The 18,901-nt window shown below is 38.4% G+C and overlaps 1 protein-coding gene across 4 annotated transcripts in view; it reads left to right on the top strand.

Moving 5' to 3' along the window:
- ralgapa2 (Ral GTPase activating protein catalytic subunit alpha 2) overlaps positions 1 to 18,901 on the top strand; it is a 789,870-nt gene that overhangs the window by 474,287 nt on the left and 296,682 nt on the right. For all 4 annotated transcript variants that reach the window (XM_051925541.1, XM_051925545.1, XM_051925542.1 and 1 more), the window contains 4 exons: positions 4,042 to 4,152; positions 4,269 to 4,337; positions 4,549 to 4,686; positions 13,666 to 13,849. In XM_051925541.1, coding sequence (XP_051781501.1) covers positions 4,042 to 4,152; positions 4,269 to 4,337; positions 4,549 to 4,686; positions 13,666 to 13,849 — 502 coding nt within the window. The remainder of the gene's footprint in view (positions 1 to 4,041; positions 4,153 to 4,268; positions 4,338 to 4,548; positions 4,687 to 13,665; positions 13,850 to 18,901) is intronic.

The raw sequence follows: 18,901 nt of genomic DNA, 5'->3' as shown, positions 1-18,901 counted from the left end.
CATTGAAAATAAAGTAGAAATAATAAAATGGTCAGAGAGAGGTGAAACTCCAGCATTCATTGGCAGAGCACTTGGTTACAGTCGGTCAACAATAGCATTTATTAAAATAATGTACCTGTTCTGACTTACATATAAATTCAACTTAAGTACAAACCTACAATCCCTATCTCGTACGTAACCCGGGGACTGTCTGTATCTGGATTCTGGATGGAGGTATTTTTGACCATTCTTCCATACAAAATCTCTCCAGTTCAGTTAAATGTGATGGCTGCCAAGCATGTATAGCCTGCTTCAAATCATCCCATAGATTTTCGATGATTTTCAAGTCAGGGGACTATGACGGCCATTCCAGAACATTGTAATTCTCCCTCTGCATGAATGCCTTTGTAGATTTTGAACCGCGTTTTGGGTCATTGTCTTGTTGGAATATCCAACCCCTGCATAACTTCAACTTTGTGACTGATGCTTGAACGTTATCCTGAAGAATTTGTTGATACTGGGTTGAATTCATCCAACCCTCAACTTTAACAAGGGCCGCAGTCCCTGAACTAGCCACACAGCCCCACAGCATGATGGAACCTCCACCAAATTTTGACAGTAGGTAGCAGGTGTTCTTCTTCTGCCATGAAAAGTGCTTTTTGTTAAGACCAAATAACTCAATTTTTGTCTCATCAGTCCAAAGCACTTTGTTCCAAAATTAATCTGGCTTGTCTAAATGAGCATTTGCATACAACAAGTGACTCTGTTTGTGGCGTGAGTGCAGAAAGGGCTTCTTTCTCATCACCCTGCCATACAGATGTTCTTTGTGCAAATTACGCTGAATTGTAGAACGATGTACAGATGCACCATCTGCAGCAAGATGTTCTTGCAGGTCTTTGGAGGTGATCTGTGGGTTGTCCGTAACCATTCTCACAATCCTGTGCATATGCCGCTCCTGTATTTTTCTTGGCCTGCCAGACCTGGGTTTAACAGCAACTGTACCTGTGACCTTCCATTTCCTGATTACATTCCTTACAGTTGAAACTGACTGAGATAGTTTTTTGTAGTCTTCCCCTAAACCATGATACTGAACAATCTTTGTTTTCAGATCTTTTGAGAGTTGCTTTGAGGATCCCATGCTGTCACTCTTCAGAGGAGAGTCAAAGGGAAGCACAACTTGCAATTGACCACCTTAAATACCTTTTCTCATGATTGGACACACCTGTCTACGAAGTTCAAGGCTTAACGAGCTAATCCAACCAATTTGATGTTGCAAGTAATCAGTATTGAGCAGTTACATGCATTCAAATCAGCAAAATTACAAGGGGACCCAAATTTTTACACTGCCACTTTTTTACATTTAATTTAATTTCATACAACTAAATACTGCTTCGCCAAAAATCTTTGTTCGGAAAACACCCCAGTACTCGGATGTTCCTAGGAAATGAAAGACATACCACTGTTATCTTTTTTTGTTGAAAGTAGAGTAAATTATTATGCAGGCTGAGAGGGGTTCCGAAACTTTTTCATATGACTGTTGAGAAAGAAGAAAAAACATTATTAACTGTAATGATTATAAGTATCCATCCATCCATCCATCCAATATCCAACCTGCTATATCCTAACTACAGGGTCACGGGGGTCTGCTGGAGCCAATCCCAGCCAACACAGGGTGCAAAGCAGGAAGCAGACCCCAGGCAGGGTGCCAGCCCACCGCAGATGATTAGAAGTATTTAACTCACAAATACCAATGACTATATTTTGTATTAATCATGCTGCAAAGAGCTATATGATTTATTATTTCAATATGAATTTGTTCTTCATTTAGGTAGAAAAAGAATTAAGCTTGTGCACATAATTATATGATTAACTTACATTCTTTTATGTGAAAATGCTGACCTCTTGATACTAGCAGAACACCTTGTGATATTATAAATTAATGTGATTGTTTCTTTACTCTTGTTTAAAAATATAAGAAAACATGTCACTTATGAATTAATAAATAAGGATTATTAATCTAACCAATCAAATATAATCTAATGAAGATATTAAAGCTATAAGAATGTAATCTCTTGATAACTAATGTAATGAACTATAAGAAACTGCTTAAATTGGTCTTGTGTGTGTTTACTTAGAAGGGCATATTCCTTAGGAGTGCAAGTGCCTGCTGTATGTAATAAATCATGATGTAACCGTAGCTTACAGCAATCTATGTATGCCATCAAAATGAACTGCTATGTTTTTTTCTTCCCTCTTTGGCTAATGAACAAGCTAGGTGATAAAAGAGATAATTTTTTTTCTTTTGAGAGCAGTCTGTCTAAACCCAAATAAGTTGACTGAGCAGGGGTGGGGGCTAGGGTTTACTGGGCAGTCTCTCAGTCTTTTTAACTAGGAATAAAGAAATAGCTTTTTATTTTAAATTGTTGTTTTTCCCATTGTTTTTCGACTTCAGCGTTCACACTGTACATAGTCTTAAAACAGGCTAAGTCAGAAAACCCCTAAGAGCAAACCAAAACTGATCATTTAAGTCCAAAACACAAAACAGAAGTCAAATAAATGAGCAGAACATCCAAAAAACTGAATAGTTTTTTCTTTCTTTTTTACCCTAAATTTCCCTAATGTTCTGTGTAGTTTTTCTATGAAGAAATATTATTTGGAACTCAAATAACACAATACTACTGGCCGTCATTTTCAATAGAGTGATGCAATGACAAGACAGTTGACAATCGCGGCTACAAACAATCTGGGTGCTACCAATGGCAAACACCTTAGTATTGTGGTTATTGCGATGTAAATCTATTCAGAATTCCACTGTAGTGACTTCACCCTAACAAAGATAAACACATTTTGTTCAAAACTTCCAAAACATAAGTAAAGAATTCCTTGTAGTGTCAAAATAATAACTGTTTGAATAAATGTATTGTTCTTAGTGGCCACAGGTTCTCTCATCACTGACTCCATTTATAACTCTTTTCTTGCCTGGACACCTGCTTCAGACATATGCGTGGAATTTTTTTCATCATGAATAACTTCCTAAGATTTACATATCAAGTGTTCACTCATTCCTCTCCTTTTCTAATGCTGAGAAACTTGCCCATGCTTTTTTCACATCCTGCATCTTTTTTTGAAACTCCTACTGGCAGGCGCCACTTCAGATCTTCTATCACAGCTCCAGCTGATTCAAAACTCTGCTGCAAGAGTCCTTGCATGAACCAGCAACAGCGAGCGCATAACACCCATTCTGCTTCACTTTCACTGGTTCTGTGTCTTACAGGATCAAATGTAAAATTCTATTAATAACCTAGAATACTTTAAATGGCCTTGCACCAGACTACATCAGTGACCTTCTCCATCACTATGCTCCTGCTCACCTACTAATATCCTTTGATTCTGGCAGCCTTGTTGTGCCCCACACTTACCTGCACTCTATGGGTAATATTGGAATGACCTCTTGAAATTAAATAGATCAGCTGACTCAATTCATTCTTTTAAACAACAACTTTAAACAGATCTGTTCAGGAAGACGTTTAACTTACCCTAACATTCTGCCCTTCTTCAGTTTACCTCTCTGTCCAGATGCTCAGAATAATGTGTGTCTGTGTGTTATATCACAAATTATGTTATTTGTTTAGGCTTTTCTTTTAGTATTGAATTTAGCATTTTACTCTGGTTTATTGTCTTTTATTCTATTTAATGCTTTGTACTGTATATCCTGTATTTATTTGTTTTAGTGTTCTACACAGAAGATATTTGTATCCAATGTTAGATATACCCTGTTGTTGTTTCTGAGACTCTGATGTGCCTTGAACATAGGAAAGGCACTATATAAGTAAAATTAATATTATTATTATTATTGCCTTTGCCTTAAAAACACACAAATACAGGATTAGAGTTATAAGTATATATTGTGAGTCGGTAGATCAAGCACTAAGAGATATTGGTCTTGTAGTGTTACAATGTTAAAATAATGTAAATATATTAAAAACAGACTTTGTTTTACATTTTTGTTCAATAGCTTTTATTTTAACATTTTTAAATATATATCCATTATATTTTTTATAGCTGTCAAATAAAGTGGTGGCCCACCTCGCATGTGATATTTTTCGTCTTCTTGTCTGTCACTGGCACAATCTTCAAAAATATGAATTATCACTTCCTAAGAAAATTACTGAAGTAAGCTTACCTGTATTTTATTCTTTTTGTAATATGTAGAGTTGTCTTTTTTTATTCATTTTTCTACCTACTGCTTCCTATTTCTTGTTCTTAAAATTCTTGTATCCCTGTTATAGATTTTTGTTGCCACAATTGCATTTCTTTTGCCAAGTGCAGAACATTCGATTGTAGAGGCAGACAAAAAGGTAAGCCTGCTCATGCACAAGCTGTTGCTTCTCATGCTTACAGAATGTTATAAGCATACAGTGTTTTTGTAATGGAATTCTGGAAAGGGTGTCTTGTAAATGCTCTCCAGTTTCTAAACGAATATGTTTTGCATGACATATTCTATTGGAAGACCACTGTGTTCTGCTAATGGAAAATGTTTTTATGTCTTTTTTCCTTTTTGTTATTTAGCTAATGGTATCACTGCTGCTCTGTTTGTTGGATTGGTGCATGGCAATTCCTTTGAATACACTACTAGAGCCCATTACCATGCCAGTACTTGAGGATCTAAGCTCACAAAAAGCTCCTCTGCTGGACTATATTTACAGGGTATGTATTTGAACATGATATACTGTAGTAGCTAAATTTCAGTTTTTTCTTGCATGATCTGTTATGGTATTATTTGGTATCTTTAAAGTATCTCTATCTGTCTGTCTGTCTGTACATTTATTCTTACATACATTTGTAAAACCTTATTAAAGTGTGATTTATATTAAACCTATTACATAATTGTCTAGCACTATTATATGTTAGAGTTACTGTTTATATTTTTACATATATTATGCAGAAGGTGTAAATGTAACATTTATTAACAGAGAAAGGTACAGCAAATAATATTGTATATAAGCTTATGTTTTTATAGGACACTAAAACTGGATTAAGCAAGTTAGATGTATATACACAAATAACCTTATTGTCTCTAATAGTTGAGGTAGCATTTGAGGGAATAGGGAGAAATGGTTTTAAACTAAAGCTCCATTATACCAGTGCTGAGGAAACATGTGACATAATGCAAGTGCCTACTACTGTATTGTATTGGCAGTATCTTATGATATTTAGCTAGGGTTACCTATCCTACGTGGATAATAAGCTAAGCAAGCTAAGTTTTTCAACATAACAGGAATTACTATTAATAAATGGATTAAGAATAAAGGCCTTGATATAGGTGGCAGTAGAACTCAGCCCTAGGGAAGACAACTCTTTTGACAGTTTGTCATTATTTTGATTTATATTTTCAAATTTATTTTCTGCTTTTAGTTGCATTTATCCACAAAACTTTGAGAGATACACGGTAGACATTTCATTTATGAAAGCTGTGCAAAGAATAGTATACTCTGTGAAAACAAGATGAGGCTGTTAAGGGTGGAACTTGAACCCAAACCTGGAAAGAACAGATGAGAATGAATAGGTAGAGTTGAGAGGTATGAGACTCAGATGGAGGCTGAAGAAGGTATGATTAGAATAGGTGTCAAATGATATGAAGAGGACTTCTTAGCATTGACCGTGGATTCTAGGGAGTGGGGGTTTGGGCCACCCAGGCCCAGGCTACTTTTAGCTTAATAGTTGTGATGAGCCAGCCATCAGTTATCACTGGAAGAAAGGTGTTTACCATAAACAAATCCCCCATATGTTGATCTTAACTGCAAATTTTGTGGCACTGATGATAAAGGACCACAGTTCCCATCTGGTAACAGAATTGCTTTGGGGGTGATACGAAGATGCCTTTATCAGCAAACACAAATTAAGAACACAAGCAATATCTGCAATTTATCTACGATCACAGCTGCATTGTTTTTTTTTCTCATATACTTTGGAGAGAAAATTTATTGACTTGCTGGATTATGTATTTTTGTCTCATTGTAGGTTGTGTTTAGCCATGTTGCCTTATCAAAAAATGCTTTTCCACTGTTTATTTCCATCTGGACTATTTTCTGGGAAATTTACATGTCCCTGCGGTGGGTTGGAACCCTGCCCGGGATTGGTTCCTGCCTTGTGCCCTGTGTTGGCTGGGATTGGCTCCAGCAGACCCCCGTGACCCTGTGTTCGGATTCAGCGGGTTGGAAAATGTATGGATGGATGGATTTACATGTCCACAAAGGGGTGTATAATGTTGACAATGTTCCTTATTTTACAGCCCCTCCCAAACAATTCCAAAAAAAATCTCTTTAAAAGAGTTTTGCTATTGTATGTGGAATCACTTGCAAAGCAAATTTTAGTTCCATTTTGCAAAACTATGTACATGTTGATCAAGCATAAGAATTTCATTGTACTATACATATAAAAATAAATCTGAAATTAACTGATAACACTACATTTTTCAGTCAACACTACTGTCCACCTGCATGTCATTACTAAGTTCGCAGTACTAATCAACATTGCCCTTTACAGCCTGTTATGTGCATGCACAATAAGAAAGATACTGAAGAAATGTATAAAAAAAAAAAATTAAATTATGTGACAGAGGTAACAAACAATGAAACAGAATAAATCAAGAGTTTTTTTTCTGTAGCACATGTTGAGTTGGTCTTGTTCAGAGGATGGTAGAATGAGGGTGACTGGGAATGGTGATTTTTTTTCTAGTAAAAGTAAAATAATAACTTTTATTGTTTCATTTTAGTAGACATATATTCAAGTCTGTTTTTTTTGCTAATTTAGATGTTAATAAAGAGTTGCGATTTGTAAATCAACTTTGAATGAATCATCAATCATCTTTATAACATTACCAAACACCAGGGATGTCTCCCATGATAATAAAAAGTCCTGCAGCAATGGCTTTGAAACAGCCCATCAAGCCCAACCAGGGCACCCCACCTCTGCAAAAACTCCACTTCACTCCTAGATAATCAATCAAGGCATGAGCTGGGAGAAGTTCGTGCACATTCTAAGTCGGTGGGGTGATGGAATAGCCGCAGCTTGTCTTTATCAGCACATTCAGAGGACAAAAGACGCTGGCGGAGAGGTGTGAACGGATTTTAGAAGCGATTTAAGGTGGGCAGGATCTACGAGTTTTTTCGTAGGCTCTGGTAATTCTAGTGTTAAAGAGACACTTTGTCCAGAGACAGGCTATTTTGCAGGTATTTATGGGAATAACAAAAACTACACCATGTGAAAGGAGAGTACTGGGCGTCCAGGATGGGTATCATTCTTGGCGTTTTGGGTGACAATGCTTAAAATGTAATGTTCTACTAGACTGAAATACTTGTGTATGCTATGTCCTTGCCCAATAAGGAAAGAATCAACATGAACAAATATTAACATAAAAGAATAATAAATCGTAGTGGTATTCAGGCAACTATTATTTAAATATAAATTGAAATCTTGCGCAGCTGCACCCTGTGAAAGGGAAGTATGTATCCTGCTGTCATGTTTTCATTCTAGTACTGACTACTGGGTGACCAAGTCTTAAACTGCTTGGACTGCTTGCACAGAAGCACTATCCCTCATCCCTGCCACTCAGCTCTTCCTACATAGGTGTCATGTACCTCCCCAAAAAGTGTTTTCCCTTGTGATTTATCCCAATCCTGACTCTTGTTCCTTATTGCAATATTTGCATCAATAAGACATGTCACAGTACATTTGTAGCGCAGGACACAGCTGAGTACTATTAGCAGGACCCACTCAGCATTACCATAAGCACTTCGTGCTTTGCAGAAGCACTGCAAGTAAAAAAAAAAAAAACCTTGACCTGACCTGAGGACTCACCTGGTGCCAGCACATGCAGCTTGTAAGGATTTAAGCTACTTTTCGTGGCTGATTTTATGGCATGCTGTCCTGACAGGGATGAGGAGGAATACAAGTCAGTTAGTAAGACTAACTGTGTAAGAATAGCAAGCAAGCTAAAAGAGAGGGCAAATGGCAGGCAGGTGGAAGGCAGATTCCATTGGGCAATGTCAGGGTACCATTTATATCTCGCCTTTCAGAATAAATAAAGTCTACCCCTGTGGACATCATCATACTAGAGAGACAAGACGTTCCATGTGCCTACCCAGATGAGCCACCTCAAATTGGGACCCAAGTGCTGCTGTGCAACGGACGATTCCTCAGCACCACACCAGTTCTGATCCCCAACAAGCCTGACCTCTTTGCTGTTTGGAAGTTTTGGCTTCCAGGGATGATGCTCCCGAGGGCGTTCCCCCATTCCCTTCATAATGCGAGCAGCCTCCTTTAGGGTAGTTACAGCAGAGATTCTCCTGCAGAGAGCGGAAAGGAGTCCTGTCTGCCGTTTTGAAGCTGTGTGAAGTTTTTACAGTGGCTGAAGTGCCAATCCTGCCACCAATCTCCATGTTTTCCCTGCAAGTTGGAGAACCACTTGCAGGGCCGGATGCAGTTTAGCATCGTGCCCAGGACGTATGACTGATGACACTGCAGTTGTGACCGGCTGGGCTGGATACTTTGAGCAGTTGTTTAAAGCTGATCCTTTGGCTAGGATGTTAGATTTCTCTGGGTCTGCAGTTCTTGAGGCTGATCCTCCAATTAGCTATGAACCACCCAATCTCACTGAGATAGCACAGGTGGTGAACCAGCTGAGGGTAGGGAAGGCTGCAGGGATCTTTGGTATCCGGGGCAAACTTCTCCAAGCTGGTGGTAAGGCTATCCTCCTGGCATTCCAAGCAATCTTTGTTTCCATTTTGGAGACAGACATCATCCCAACTGGCTGGAAAATGGGATTTGTCATCCCTATCTGGAACGGAAAGGTTGTTCACCTGGATTTCGGCAACTACAGGGGGATAACACTGCTCTCTGTGCCGGATAAGGTCATCGCTAGGGCCATCCTGCTCATCTACCAGCGACAGGAGCAGTCTGGTTTTACACCTAAGAAGCTTACCATTGACCGCATCCTAGCACTGAGGGTTTTCATCAAGTGCAAATGCGAATATTGGCAGAGTTTCTTTGCAGCTTTTGTTGATTTTTGTAAAGCGTTCAACTCAGTTGATTGAGCTGCCCTGTGGGACATCCTGAGATGTTGTGGGGTCCCCCCAAAGTTGCTGGATATCATGATTGGTCTGTACACTGTTACTGTGAGTGCTGTGCAGAGTGGAGGCAGAACCTCTGTGTTTTTTCCCAGTTGATTCTGTTATTTGTCAGGGGTGTGTTCTTGCTCCTACTCTCTTCATTGCTTGCCTGGACTGGGTGTTGGGCAGAGTTCAGCAGCTGCAGGGCATCTGTTGGTGAAGAAAGATGGACTGATCTTGACTTTGTTGATGATGCTGTGATCTTTGTGGAGTCAATGGAGGGTCTGATCAGGGCTCTCGAGAGACTGAGCAAGGAATCTGAGTGTCTGGGCTTGCGAGTGTTCTGGATATTAAACAAGATCCAGGCCTTTGATGACCACTTGGGCAAAGCCATTATCAGTGTCTGTCTACGGAGAGTGTCGTCCTTGTCAAGAGGTTTACTTACCTCAGCAGAAATATTCATGTCTTTGGTGACTCTTCCTATGAAGTCAGTAGATGGATTGGGAGAGCATGGGTGGGGTCATGAGGTTGCTGAAAAATGGGTGTGTGGTGCTCCCGATATATTTGCAAAATGATCCTGTTTTGCTTTTTGGTTGCGAGACATGGATGCTATCCAGTGACCTGAGATGAATACTGGACTCCTTTGGTACTGTGTCTCTTCGGAGAATCATCCTTAGGTAACGCTAGTTTGAATTTGTGTCAAACAAAAGGTTGCTCATGTAGTTCTGAATGAGACACATTACCTACATTGTGATGGAGCATCAGTTAAGGCACTACGGCCATGTGGTGCAATTCCCCAATGGTGATCCAGCTTGCAGGGTCCACTGAGGATCCGAGCTGCTGGACCAGGCCAAATGGACAACCACTTAACACCTGGCTATGGCAGATAGATGGTTATTTGCGAAGGGTGGGACTGGACTGCATGTCTGACTTGGGTATTGCCAACCAGGATCCTGAGCTGTTTTATTTTGTGGTGGGTGCAGCAACACGCTGTATCAGTGCATGCTCCCCAACCTGACTTGACCTGACCTGTGGACTCGCCTGAAAAAATGGGATTGTCACAGTATCAAATCAGGTGCCGCGCAAATTATCTACTTGTTTACCTTTACAGATACTGAATTATTTTATTAAAGGTGTCCAGAATATTTTCAATTACACCTTATTGTTGAAGGCCTTATGTGTCAAGCTCAGTAGCTACATGAGACAAATTTTGGGACAGAATGTGCTGGCTGACATAGATAAGACTCTAAAGTCAGGATTTTAAAGAGTTGCAGTTAAAGTAAAATTGACTTTATCAGAGTTGTTTTCAGTTTGCTTAAATGAGAAGGTCTTAGTATTAGGCAGTGGGATCTTAGATTTAAGAGTGAGTGAGACAGAATCAGGTGAAAAATGATAATTTTAACACTGGAATTCCTGGAAAGTGTGGCCCAGATAAGTGTTTAGAAAGACTGCTCTGAGTACACTTGTTAAGCAAAGTGTACAAACAGAAAAAAGACTATGTTGTGAAAGGGTCTATCTATAAGTTTTACTAATGAAGATGTAAAGCTAAACCATTCAAAATTATGAAAAGACTGATTGTGGAAGTGGTAGAATATCTCAGCTTTGCATAGCATGTCTGGAATAACTCCATGCCAGAATTACTGTGAGTAAAGCAAACAACCATACTTTTATAAACGAATGTCAGGTTTTGCCTTCAACTAAGACTTTTTTTAAATAAATTTCAATTATATTTGAATAGCAACGTTCAATCTGACAACTCTAGACCGCATCGTTTATAGCAGTGGTCTCCAATATGTTGCTCGTGAGCTACCGGTAGCTCGCAACCCCTTTCCAAGTAGCTCGCGAAAGGGTTAATGAATCCTACATAAGTTTGAAAACTTGATTAGTCAAATTAGGGGTGGGTGATCTTTTCAAAATATCAAATCACGATCCACAATCTGAATTGCAATCTATCTTTTCATTGTGGCATACACTTAAGAGAATATCCGGACTCAAACTCATCAAGACCTAAGTAACACTTTACTTTAAGTATCAAACAGAGTTGAATTCAGTTGTTCTCTCGTCTGCCTTTTCTGACATGAATATCATGAAATCAAAGTTCAGAACAAGACTGACAGAGGAACATTTAAATAACTCCATAAGAGTGAACCTAAGTAGCAACACTCCACCATATACCTCTCTTGTTGACTCCATGCAGTGCCAGTCATCTCAATAGCTAAAAATCACATCACACATGCAACTGGGCATGTTAATACTCTTGTGAAGTGAAACAGTGACATGTAACAAAATGACAAATGAATAAGTCATATCTGTGTATTTGTAATAGCATTGTTTTGTTTTGACAGTATTCACGGTTTAATTCAATAGCGTGAGATACACTTGAAAATGCATACATATACAAAATGAACTTACAGGTGAACTAAATATATTTTGTGATGTTTTAATGCAAAATGTGAGTTGTGGACACCAACATTTTGTAAATGTTCAGGCTGTTTGGGTTTTGGGTTTGGGTTGTCTGGGTTAAAATAAGCTATGAGAATAAACATTAGAAAACATGAGTAGCTCTTGGCCATTTTCATTTTGTAAAAGTAGCTCTCGGTTTGGGAAGGTTGGAGACCCCTGCTCTATAGTGTGTTCTTAATATATACAGTATGTAATTTTGCAAACAGTCATGAGGTGGTAGTTAAAAAAAATGATTTTTTTTAATTTGAAATTGCTTTTGAGACTTGCTTTTATATAGGTTGAAGTAACAGTTTTTTTAAATTTTAAATATCAGAAAATAAATTTCTCTGCTTCTAGTTCCATTCAGAAAACCATCTATACAAACTGTCAGACTTAGGTTACTTTACTGTTTTGAATCTATCTACCCACATCTTTGACTAAGCAAAAAGTAGAGTGTGAAGGCTAGGGAGCACCAATGAACTCCAAAACACGAATACACAATGCAGTCCCAGATTCAAATAAAGGTTGTTTATTACAAGAATACCTTGTGAACAATAAACAGTTGTTTCCTTCCCTTCTACTGCTCTTGCTCTCTCTCTTTTCCCACCACACTGCTCTCCTCCAGTTGAGTGTTGCTTTCCTTCCTCCCAGCACAAACTCGCCTGGACAAAGCAGTATGTTCACTGTTATTGACAACCCAGGAGTACTTCTTGTGCTAGGACTTTGCCCGTTAGAAACACTTCTAGCTCATATGGAAGTCCCAAATAGTAGGGGGTGTATCTCCCTGCAGCACCCTCTTTCAGCACCCCTGGACCGCAGCAGGGCTGTGTTAGCAGACTACAATTCCTGGCATTCCCTGCTGGTGTCCAAATGGGCACCAATATCCAGGGCTACTGCCATCTAGCGTCCTGGGGGATAAAGTGGACCCCAGAGACTTTCCTTCCCTGTCCTTCTCTTCTATCCCAGCCAGGAAAGGTACCATAGGTATAACCAGTCGGGTCGCCTATCCATTCGCCTGGGGTTTCCCGTCCGGACAAGGGAACTTCTTCTCTCCAGGTCGGGATGCACTTCCATCCACATGGGGACTCCCATTTGGGTAAGGAACCATTCTTTCTCTTGGTTGGGACGCCTGTCCATCTGCTTGGGGCTTCCTGTCCAGGTAAGGATTCCTCCCATCTATTAGCTGGGATCCCATATGGTAGTTACAAGAAAAATAAACTGCAACTATTGCGCTTATGATTTAACTGCATCAAGTTTGTCAGATTTTCATTACAGTTGCTGTGCTTCGATTATTTGTCCATTCATTAGTTAAAGTACTACCCAAATTATTTCCTAAATTAATTATATATTTCAATAATTCAGCTCCATTTATTTGGAAATTTATGTTCATGCATGCACTGTGAAGTCAGGATATTTTATGTTAAAAAAAAAAAAACTAAAATCAAATGAGTTGTAAGTTAGTACTTTTTCTAGAAAGTAAGATATTGTTCTTAATAGTCTGAGGTGCCTAAGTATGACTTGCACATTATCTGAATTTTAGCCTTTTTTTTGTGTGTGGGGGGAGGGTGGAGGGTCGGCTTGATAACAAATGTGCAAATGCCTGTCAATCCTAATCCTCCATTACTGACTTAGGTGCGCTGCTTCAATTTATTGGCACCATCTTGTGCTGTAATGGACATGCTGTCATCACCTTGGAGATTGTTCCTTTGCAAATATAGAAGATTTATGCAGCCTTCAATACCATGACACTTTCCTGCTGTGCAGTAACTGTCTGGCCTGCTCAGTATCTGTAAGGGTCAGATGTCTACTGATTCATGATGGAGGTGGAATTAAGATGAGATGTTTATATGCTGGATCATGTAGGTGGGAAAGCAGACATCATGTTTTACTTTAACTGAAAACCTTTCACTTAACAAAGTATTTTTAGTGTTTGTTAACCATAATAATTATACTATTTAAATAATCACTTGTTTAGTGAGGCTTTAATACCTGCATTTCTCTATATAATTAATCACCTCATTTCTGAGTAGACACTTATGATGTGTTGTTCATTTTTCATTGAATGGATCTTTTAAATAAACTAGAAGTGTTAAAGTTGACATGCTTGTTGTTTTCTGCTTCTTTTTTATACTAGGTATTGCACTGTTGTATACATGGGTCTAATCTCTATACGCAACAAAGCCATTATCTGCTGAGCCTTGCAGATCTTTGTGCTTCAGACTATGATCCATTCTTAAAGCTTGAAAATGTCAAGAACACTGAACCACAACAGTCTTACTTGTTTGGTGATTTCGGTAACTTGCTCACAGTTGCTGAAGGTAAGTACAGTAATATGTTAAGATCAAATAAAATATAAGCAACCTGCACTAAACAATATATAATGCAAGAGTGTTAAAGCACCACTCTTTAAAAATACCTTCTATTATGTTGCATTTTCCATTGCATTTTTATAGTGCTCCATTTTAACTTCAAAATAAATAAATAATTTAAAAATAAAGCAAACGAAACAAAATACTTAGGACTTGGCCACTTTCTTTTCATGCATACCTCATACAACCAAATAATATCTAAATTTTTTTTTTGAGAAAGAGTGTTAACCTAGCTTCTCTGTGGATTGTTCAAGTTGGTTGACTATCAGATTTTATTTATCATGTTCAGTGGCTGCTTTGCACCTCTGTAGAAGCCCATTGCTTAATTTTATTGTAGTTCACTTTTTGCTATGCTGCATTAGTTAGAATCTGATATTGTTTGATTTCCTTAATAATATTAGTATACATTGATATTGTTTGTTCTATGAAAAATATTTGTTTTACTTCATGTAACTGAATCAAGCGCTTGTTGATATGGTTGTCTTTTTTCAAATTATTTTTAAAAAGACTTTTTTAAGAGTGCATGTATTATTGTGGTATTCCCCTCTTCTTCCCCTTGCTTACGTTCTCTAGCCATACATGAACTTACCAGGTTCATTACCAGGTTGGTCTGCTTTCGCACCTTAAGATTAACACGCACACATATAAATATACACATACACACAGACCCTAACCACAAAATTACCATATAAATGACATATACACCACTCTTTATCTCTTTAACCACATAAGTCCTGTATGAATGATGCTCCACTCTGTAGCAGTTAAAGAGACTTACGTATCATTAGCACAAACAACATACAATGTCTTAGATATACTGTATCTCAGACCTAAATATTACCTTGGTCTCCATTTATCAACCAATGAATGTCTTCCTTTATATACTGTTCACTTTTGGATAAAGCTCTCATCCTCAGCCTGATAAAACCTTGCAGTTCGGATCATATGGCACTTCTGTACTGCTCCAGGTACTCTAAATATTTACCTTATTACTTCAGTCACTCTAGATATAAAGACAAAGTATAGAAAGTTAAATACAACTTGGTATTTATTAAAGAACAATAATACCAGTAGAGGAAGGCATAAAATAAAATGTAGATAGCAAAGTCTGGATATACATAGTCTTTAGAAAAAAGCTTAAGAAGAGTTTAAAGATGTCAAAGATGAAAGTCTTTGGGGGTCTTTTGATCTAGTTGATGTTGGTCATGAAATGCTTCAGCTGACGATCAGATGAAAATGGTTGCATGTCTTTGCCCTCTCCTTATGTCGTTCTTCTATCCTTCTCCCCTTCATTTTTCTCTCTCTCTCACCATCTGTTGGACAAGTTATATTTATATTAAAATTCTGCATCTTCGTGATGTGTGATATGGGGCGTCTTCGTGATACAGCTGCATGATCATGACTTGGGCTATTACACACCTTTGATTGGCTGGCTGTCAAAGTACAGTTTCCAGTTGATAAGATGATCAATGTAGCCTGAAGCAAAATCATTGAAACAGATGTTTTAATGTGTGATACAATTCAAGAAAACAGGATGCTTTGATGTTAACTGAACTTGTAAATTTAAGTTCATCTTTCTTTGTGTGGGCAAAAAATAAAATATAAAATTTAAAATCTGTGACACTACAGTGGAGAAAGTTTCTAACAGCACCTGGTATATTTTAAAATATATACCGGTAAATTAATGCCTTGTTAGAACACCAAAAAACAGAAAAGACGTTTTTTTTCTTTGTAGTAATATTAATGGACAAGAATCCCATCTACTGTACACATGCAGTGCAGTTTCTTGTGCAGTTAAGTATACATAATTCAGAAGCAAGCAATGAAGAAGCTACTGTTCATAATTAAACCATAATGAAAGTCGGTTTGTTAAATTTTAGAGGGGGGAGAAAAACTGGTTGTTGGCGCTGCATGTTAAATTATTATTGGATTCTGACTTTTTGTATTGAATTATATTGAGGTGCTCTAATGTGGGATCAGCTTATAATAATTCAAGTAACATTACTCATTAGGGGACCATGCTTTGCTAGTTCTGGACTATTTATTAAACTGTTTTGATTTTGTTTTTCCTACTCACGATTTAGTTAAATAACTGCCAGGTATAGTAGGTATAGTTGACCTCTATGACTAAATTGAAATATCACAATATTTGCTGATAGTGTCAAGATTTTTGACACATATCTCAGTATTTTACATTTTGGTGATGCAATCTCCACTTTTTATATATGTTGGAGCTATATAAATGTCCCCTAGGTGACAGAAGTATTGAACATGCATTGAGAACAGTGGAACTTCTATTCATTATCTTTCAAATTGTGGTTTTAGGATTTTCACTTTTAAATCTTTGGTTCACAGTTTAAGGTGGAGTAATTCTGTGCTAAGTTTGGCCATATTGCGTTTGACATCTTGATAGCCTCTCTGATCATTTTTGCAGAAATATGCTTGTCTAAACAGTTGTATTGTAATGACTTAGCAGATATGAAATTCAAACTAAATAAAACAAAAAAATGCTGGACATTTCAGGAGTGACAGGAAAGAATGTGTTGCTGTCTCTTAGTTGCTCTAGTGAATAATCAGTAACAGAACCTAGCACTAGACTAAAAAGGAAAAGCTAGATTGTGGAAATATATGGAGCCAGCAAGGACTTGCTGCATATATGTGGCTTGCTTTTACAGTTTTTTCATTTGCCAAATTAGTTACTATTAATGATCTATACTAATAAAAGGCAAAGCCCTCACTGACTGACTGACTGACTGACTGACTGACTGACTCATCACTAATTCTGCAACTTCCCGTGTAGGTGGAAGGCTGAAATTTGGCAGGCTGATTCCTTACAGCTTACTTACAAAAGTTAGGCAGGTTTCATTTCGAAATTCAACACGTAATGGTCATAACTGGAACCTCTTTTTTCACAATATACTGTAATGGACGGCAGCTCGATGGCCATGGGAGGAGGAGTTGAGTGTCACGTCATCACGCCTCCCACGTAATCACGTGAAAAGACTGTGAACGCAGTAGGGACAAATGAAGGAGGAGCCGCAAACAGTGAAGAACAAAAAATTCATTAAACAATTGAGAAGGGAGCGAGTGAAGCATACAAGCATGTTCATAAGGGAAACAAAGCACGGTGTAAAACGTAAGTTTAAATTAAGTTTATAGAAACGCTCCCGCTGCGGATTGCAATAACGTGAAAAGACTGTGAATGCAGTAGGGACAAATGAAGGAAGAGCCGCAAACTGCGAAGAACAAAAAATTCATTAAACAATTGAGAAGGGAGCGAGTGAAGCATACAAGCATGTTCATAAGGGAAACAAAGCACGGTGTAAAACGTAAGTTTAAATTAAGTTTATAGAAACGCTCCCCGCTGCGGATTGCAATAACATATTCGCGAGATAAAAGTTTAATGAGAAGACACGAGGTATAAACGGAACACACGCCGTGGCACAACGTTAGAGGCAACAGTTTCAACCATTCTATGATCTGCCTCTCGCAACTGAAAGACGGCACATGGCGGATGTTTGCCGACTTGCTGACCGCAACGTTAGGGGCTTCAGCTCTGGCGCTGACGATAGAGATTCGATTCACGAGAGGGGATGCCGTGAGTGTGTATGCCTGATGAGCCCAGAATTAGGGAGAAACACGTGTCGCATACTCTTTGCATTATTTGAAAGTAAACTATTAAAACCATTCTATGATCAGCTTCTGGAACAGAAAGAGGGCACGTGGAGGATGTAAGGCGACTTCCTGACCAACCACAAGCGTTACCTGGCAGGTAACCACCCATACAGGCAGATTGTGATTCAGAAAAACGAATGCCATGAATGTAATTACCACGATCTACATACTGTCAAATAATCGAAACACACGCCGTAGCGGGACAGCTGTGAAAAGCGAAGTTCACAAAAAAACAGATCCTTAACAAATTGTTATTGGTATATTTTCGATCCGTTAAAAAAGGTTTTCTTTTCTTATTAAAAATTAAAAGCAGTACTTCGCCGCAACGAAGCGCGAGAATTTGGCTATATATATCTGCTTCTCTCAATTAAAAGAGGGCACGTGGCGGATTTTAGACGACTTCATGACCAAACTTAAGTGTTACCTGCCAGGTAGGGTTACCACTTTTAATACAAAAAAATAAGGGACGCATTTCTGCAGCGGGTGCCACATCTCAGTGCCAACAGTTTGCAGACTCTACTTAAAGACCCGCCCTCCTCACTGGACAGTTAAAAAGACCAATCAAACTAACGATGGCATCAAGTATTACCCAATCAAAAGTAGGAAAGGAGGCATCTTCATAAAATGCGTGTGGGATGATTGCATGAGACGCTGCTTTAAAAAAAATGATAAAAAAAAATACGGGACAAATTCCGTCCCGTATTGATTCAAAACGGGACGCGCAATTTCATTCTCAAATGCGGGACGATTCCGTATTTTAAAGGACGGGTGGCAACCCTACAGTGCCAGGTAACCACCCATACAATCAGATTGTGATTCAGACTAGGAATGCAATGAATGTAATTACCCCGATCTACATACAAGGCGGAAGTCTTGCAACATTCAAAGATGATGGCTTGGGATAAGTACACCATACAACATAAAGAGCTTATGAAGCCTTGAACCGAAAAAAGCAAGATCTCAGAGATCGTAAAAAAAAAAATAGGAGGTAATGTCGTTTTACTCGCTGTAGATTTTAGTCAAACATTACCAGTTATTTCACGAGGGAGACCAGCAGATAAACTCAACGCGTGTTTAAAATCCATGCTTCTCCCACGCTCGGTTATATGTCGCGTGTTCTCGGGTAGGTAACCAAAAAATGTATACATTTAAGCATGTAATGGGCAAACAAAAAATGAGGTATACCCGAAGGCACTGCAGTAGTACTTAATGTAACTTTACTTCTTAAATGTTAATGTTTTACTGTTTAATAATTTATACGCTTCTTATATGTTGTTCAAATTCTTTTATCAAAATACCAGTGACAGCGCAATGCACGATAACGTG

This window comes from Erpetoichthys calabaricus, chromosome 3, assembly GCF_900747795.2.
Source record: "Erpetoichthys calabaricus chromosome 3, fErpCal1.3, whole genome shotgun sequence".
NCBI lineage: Eukaryota > Metazoa > Chordata > Cladistia > Polypteriformes > Polypteridae > Erpetoichthys > Erpetoichthys calabaricus.
The sequence above is the reverse complement of the archived record's forward strand: the minus strand, read 5'-3'. Positions and strand labels throughout refer to the sequence as shown.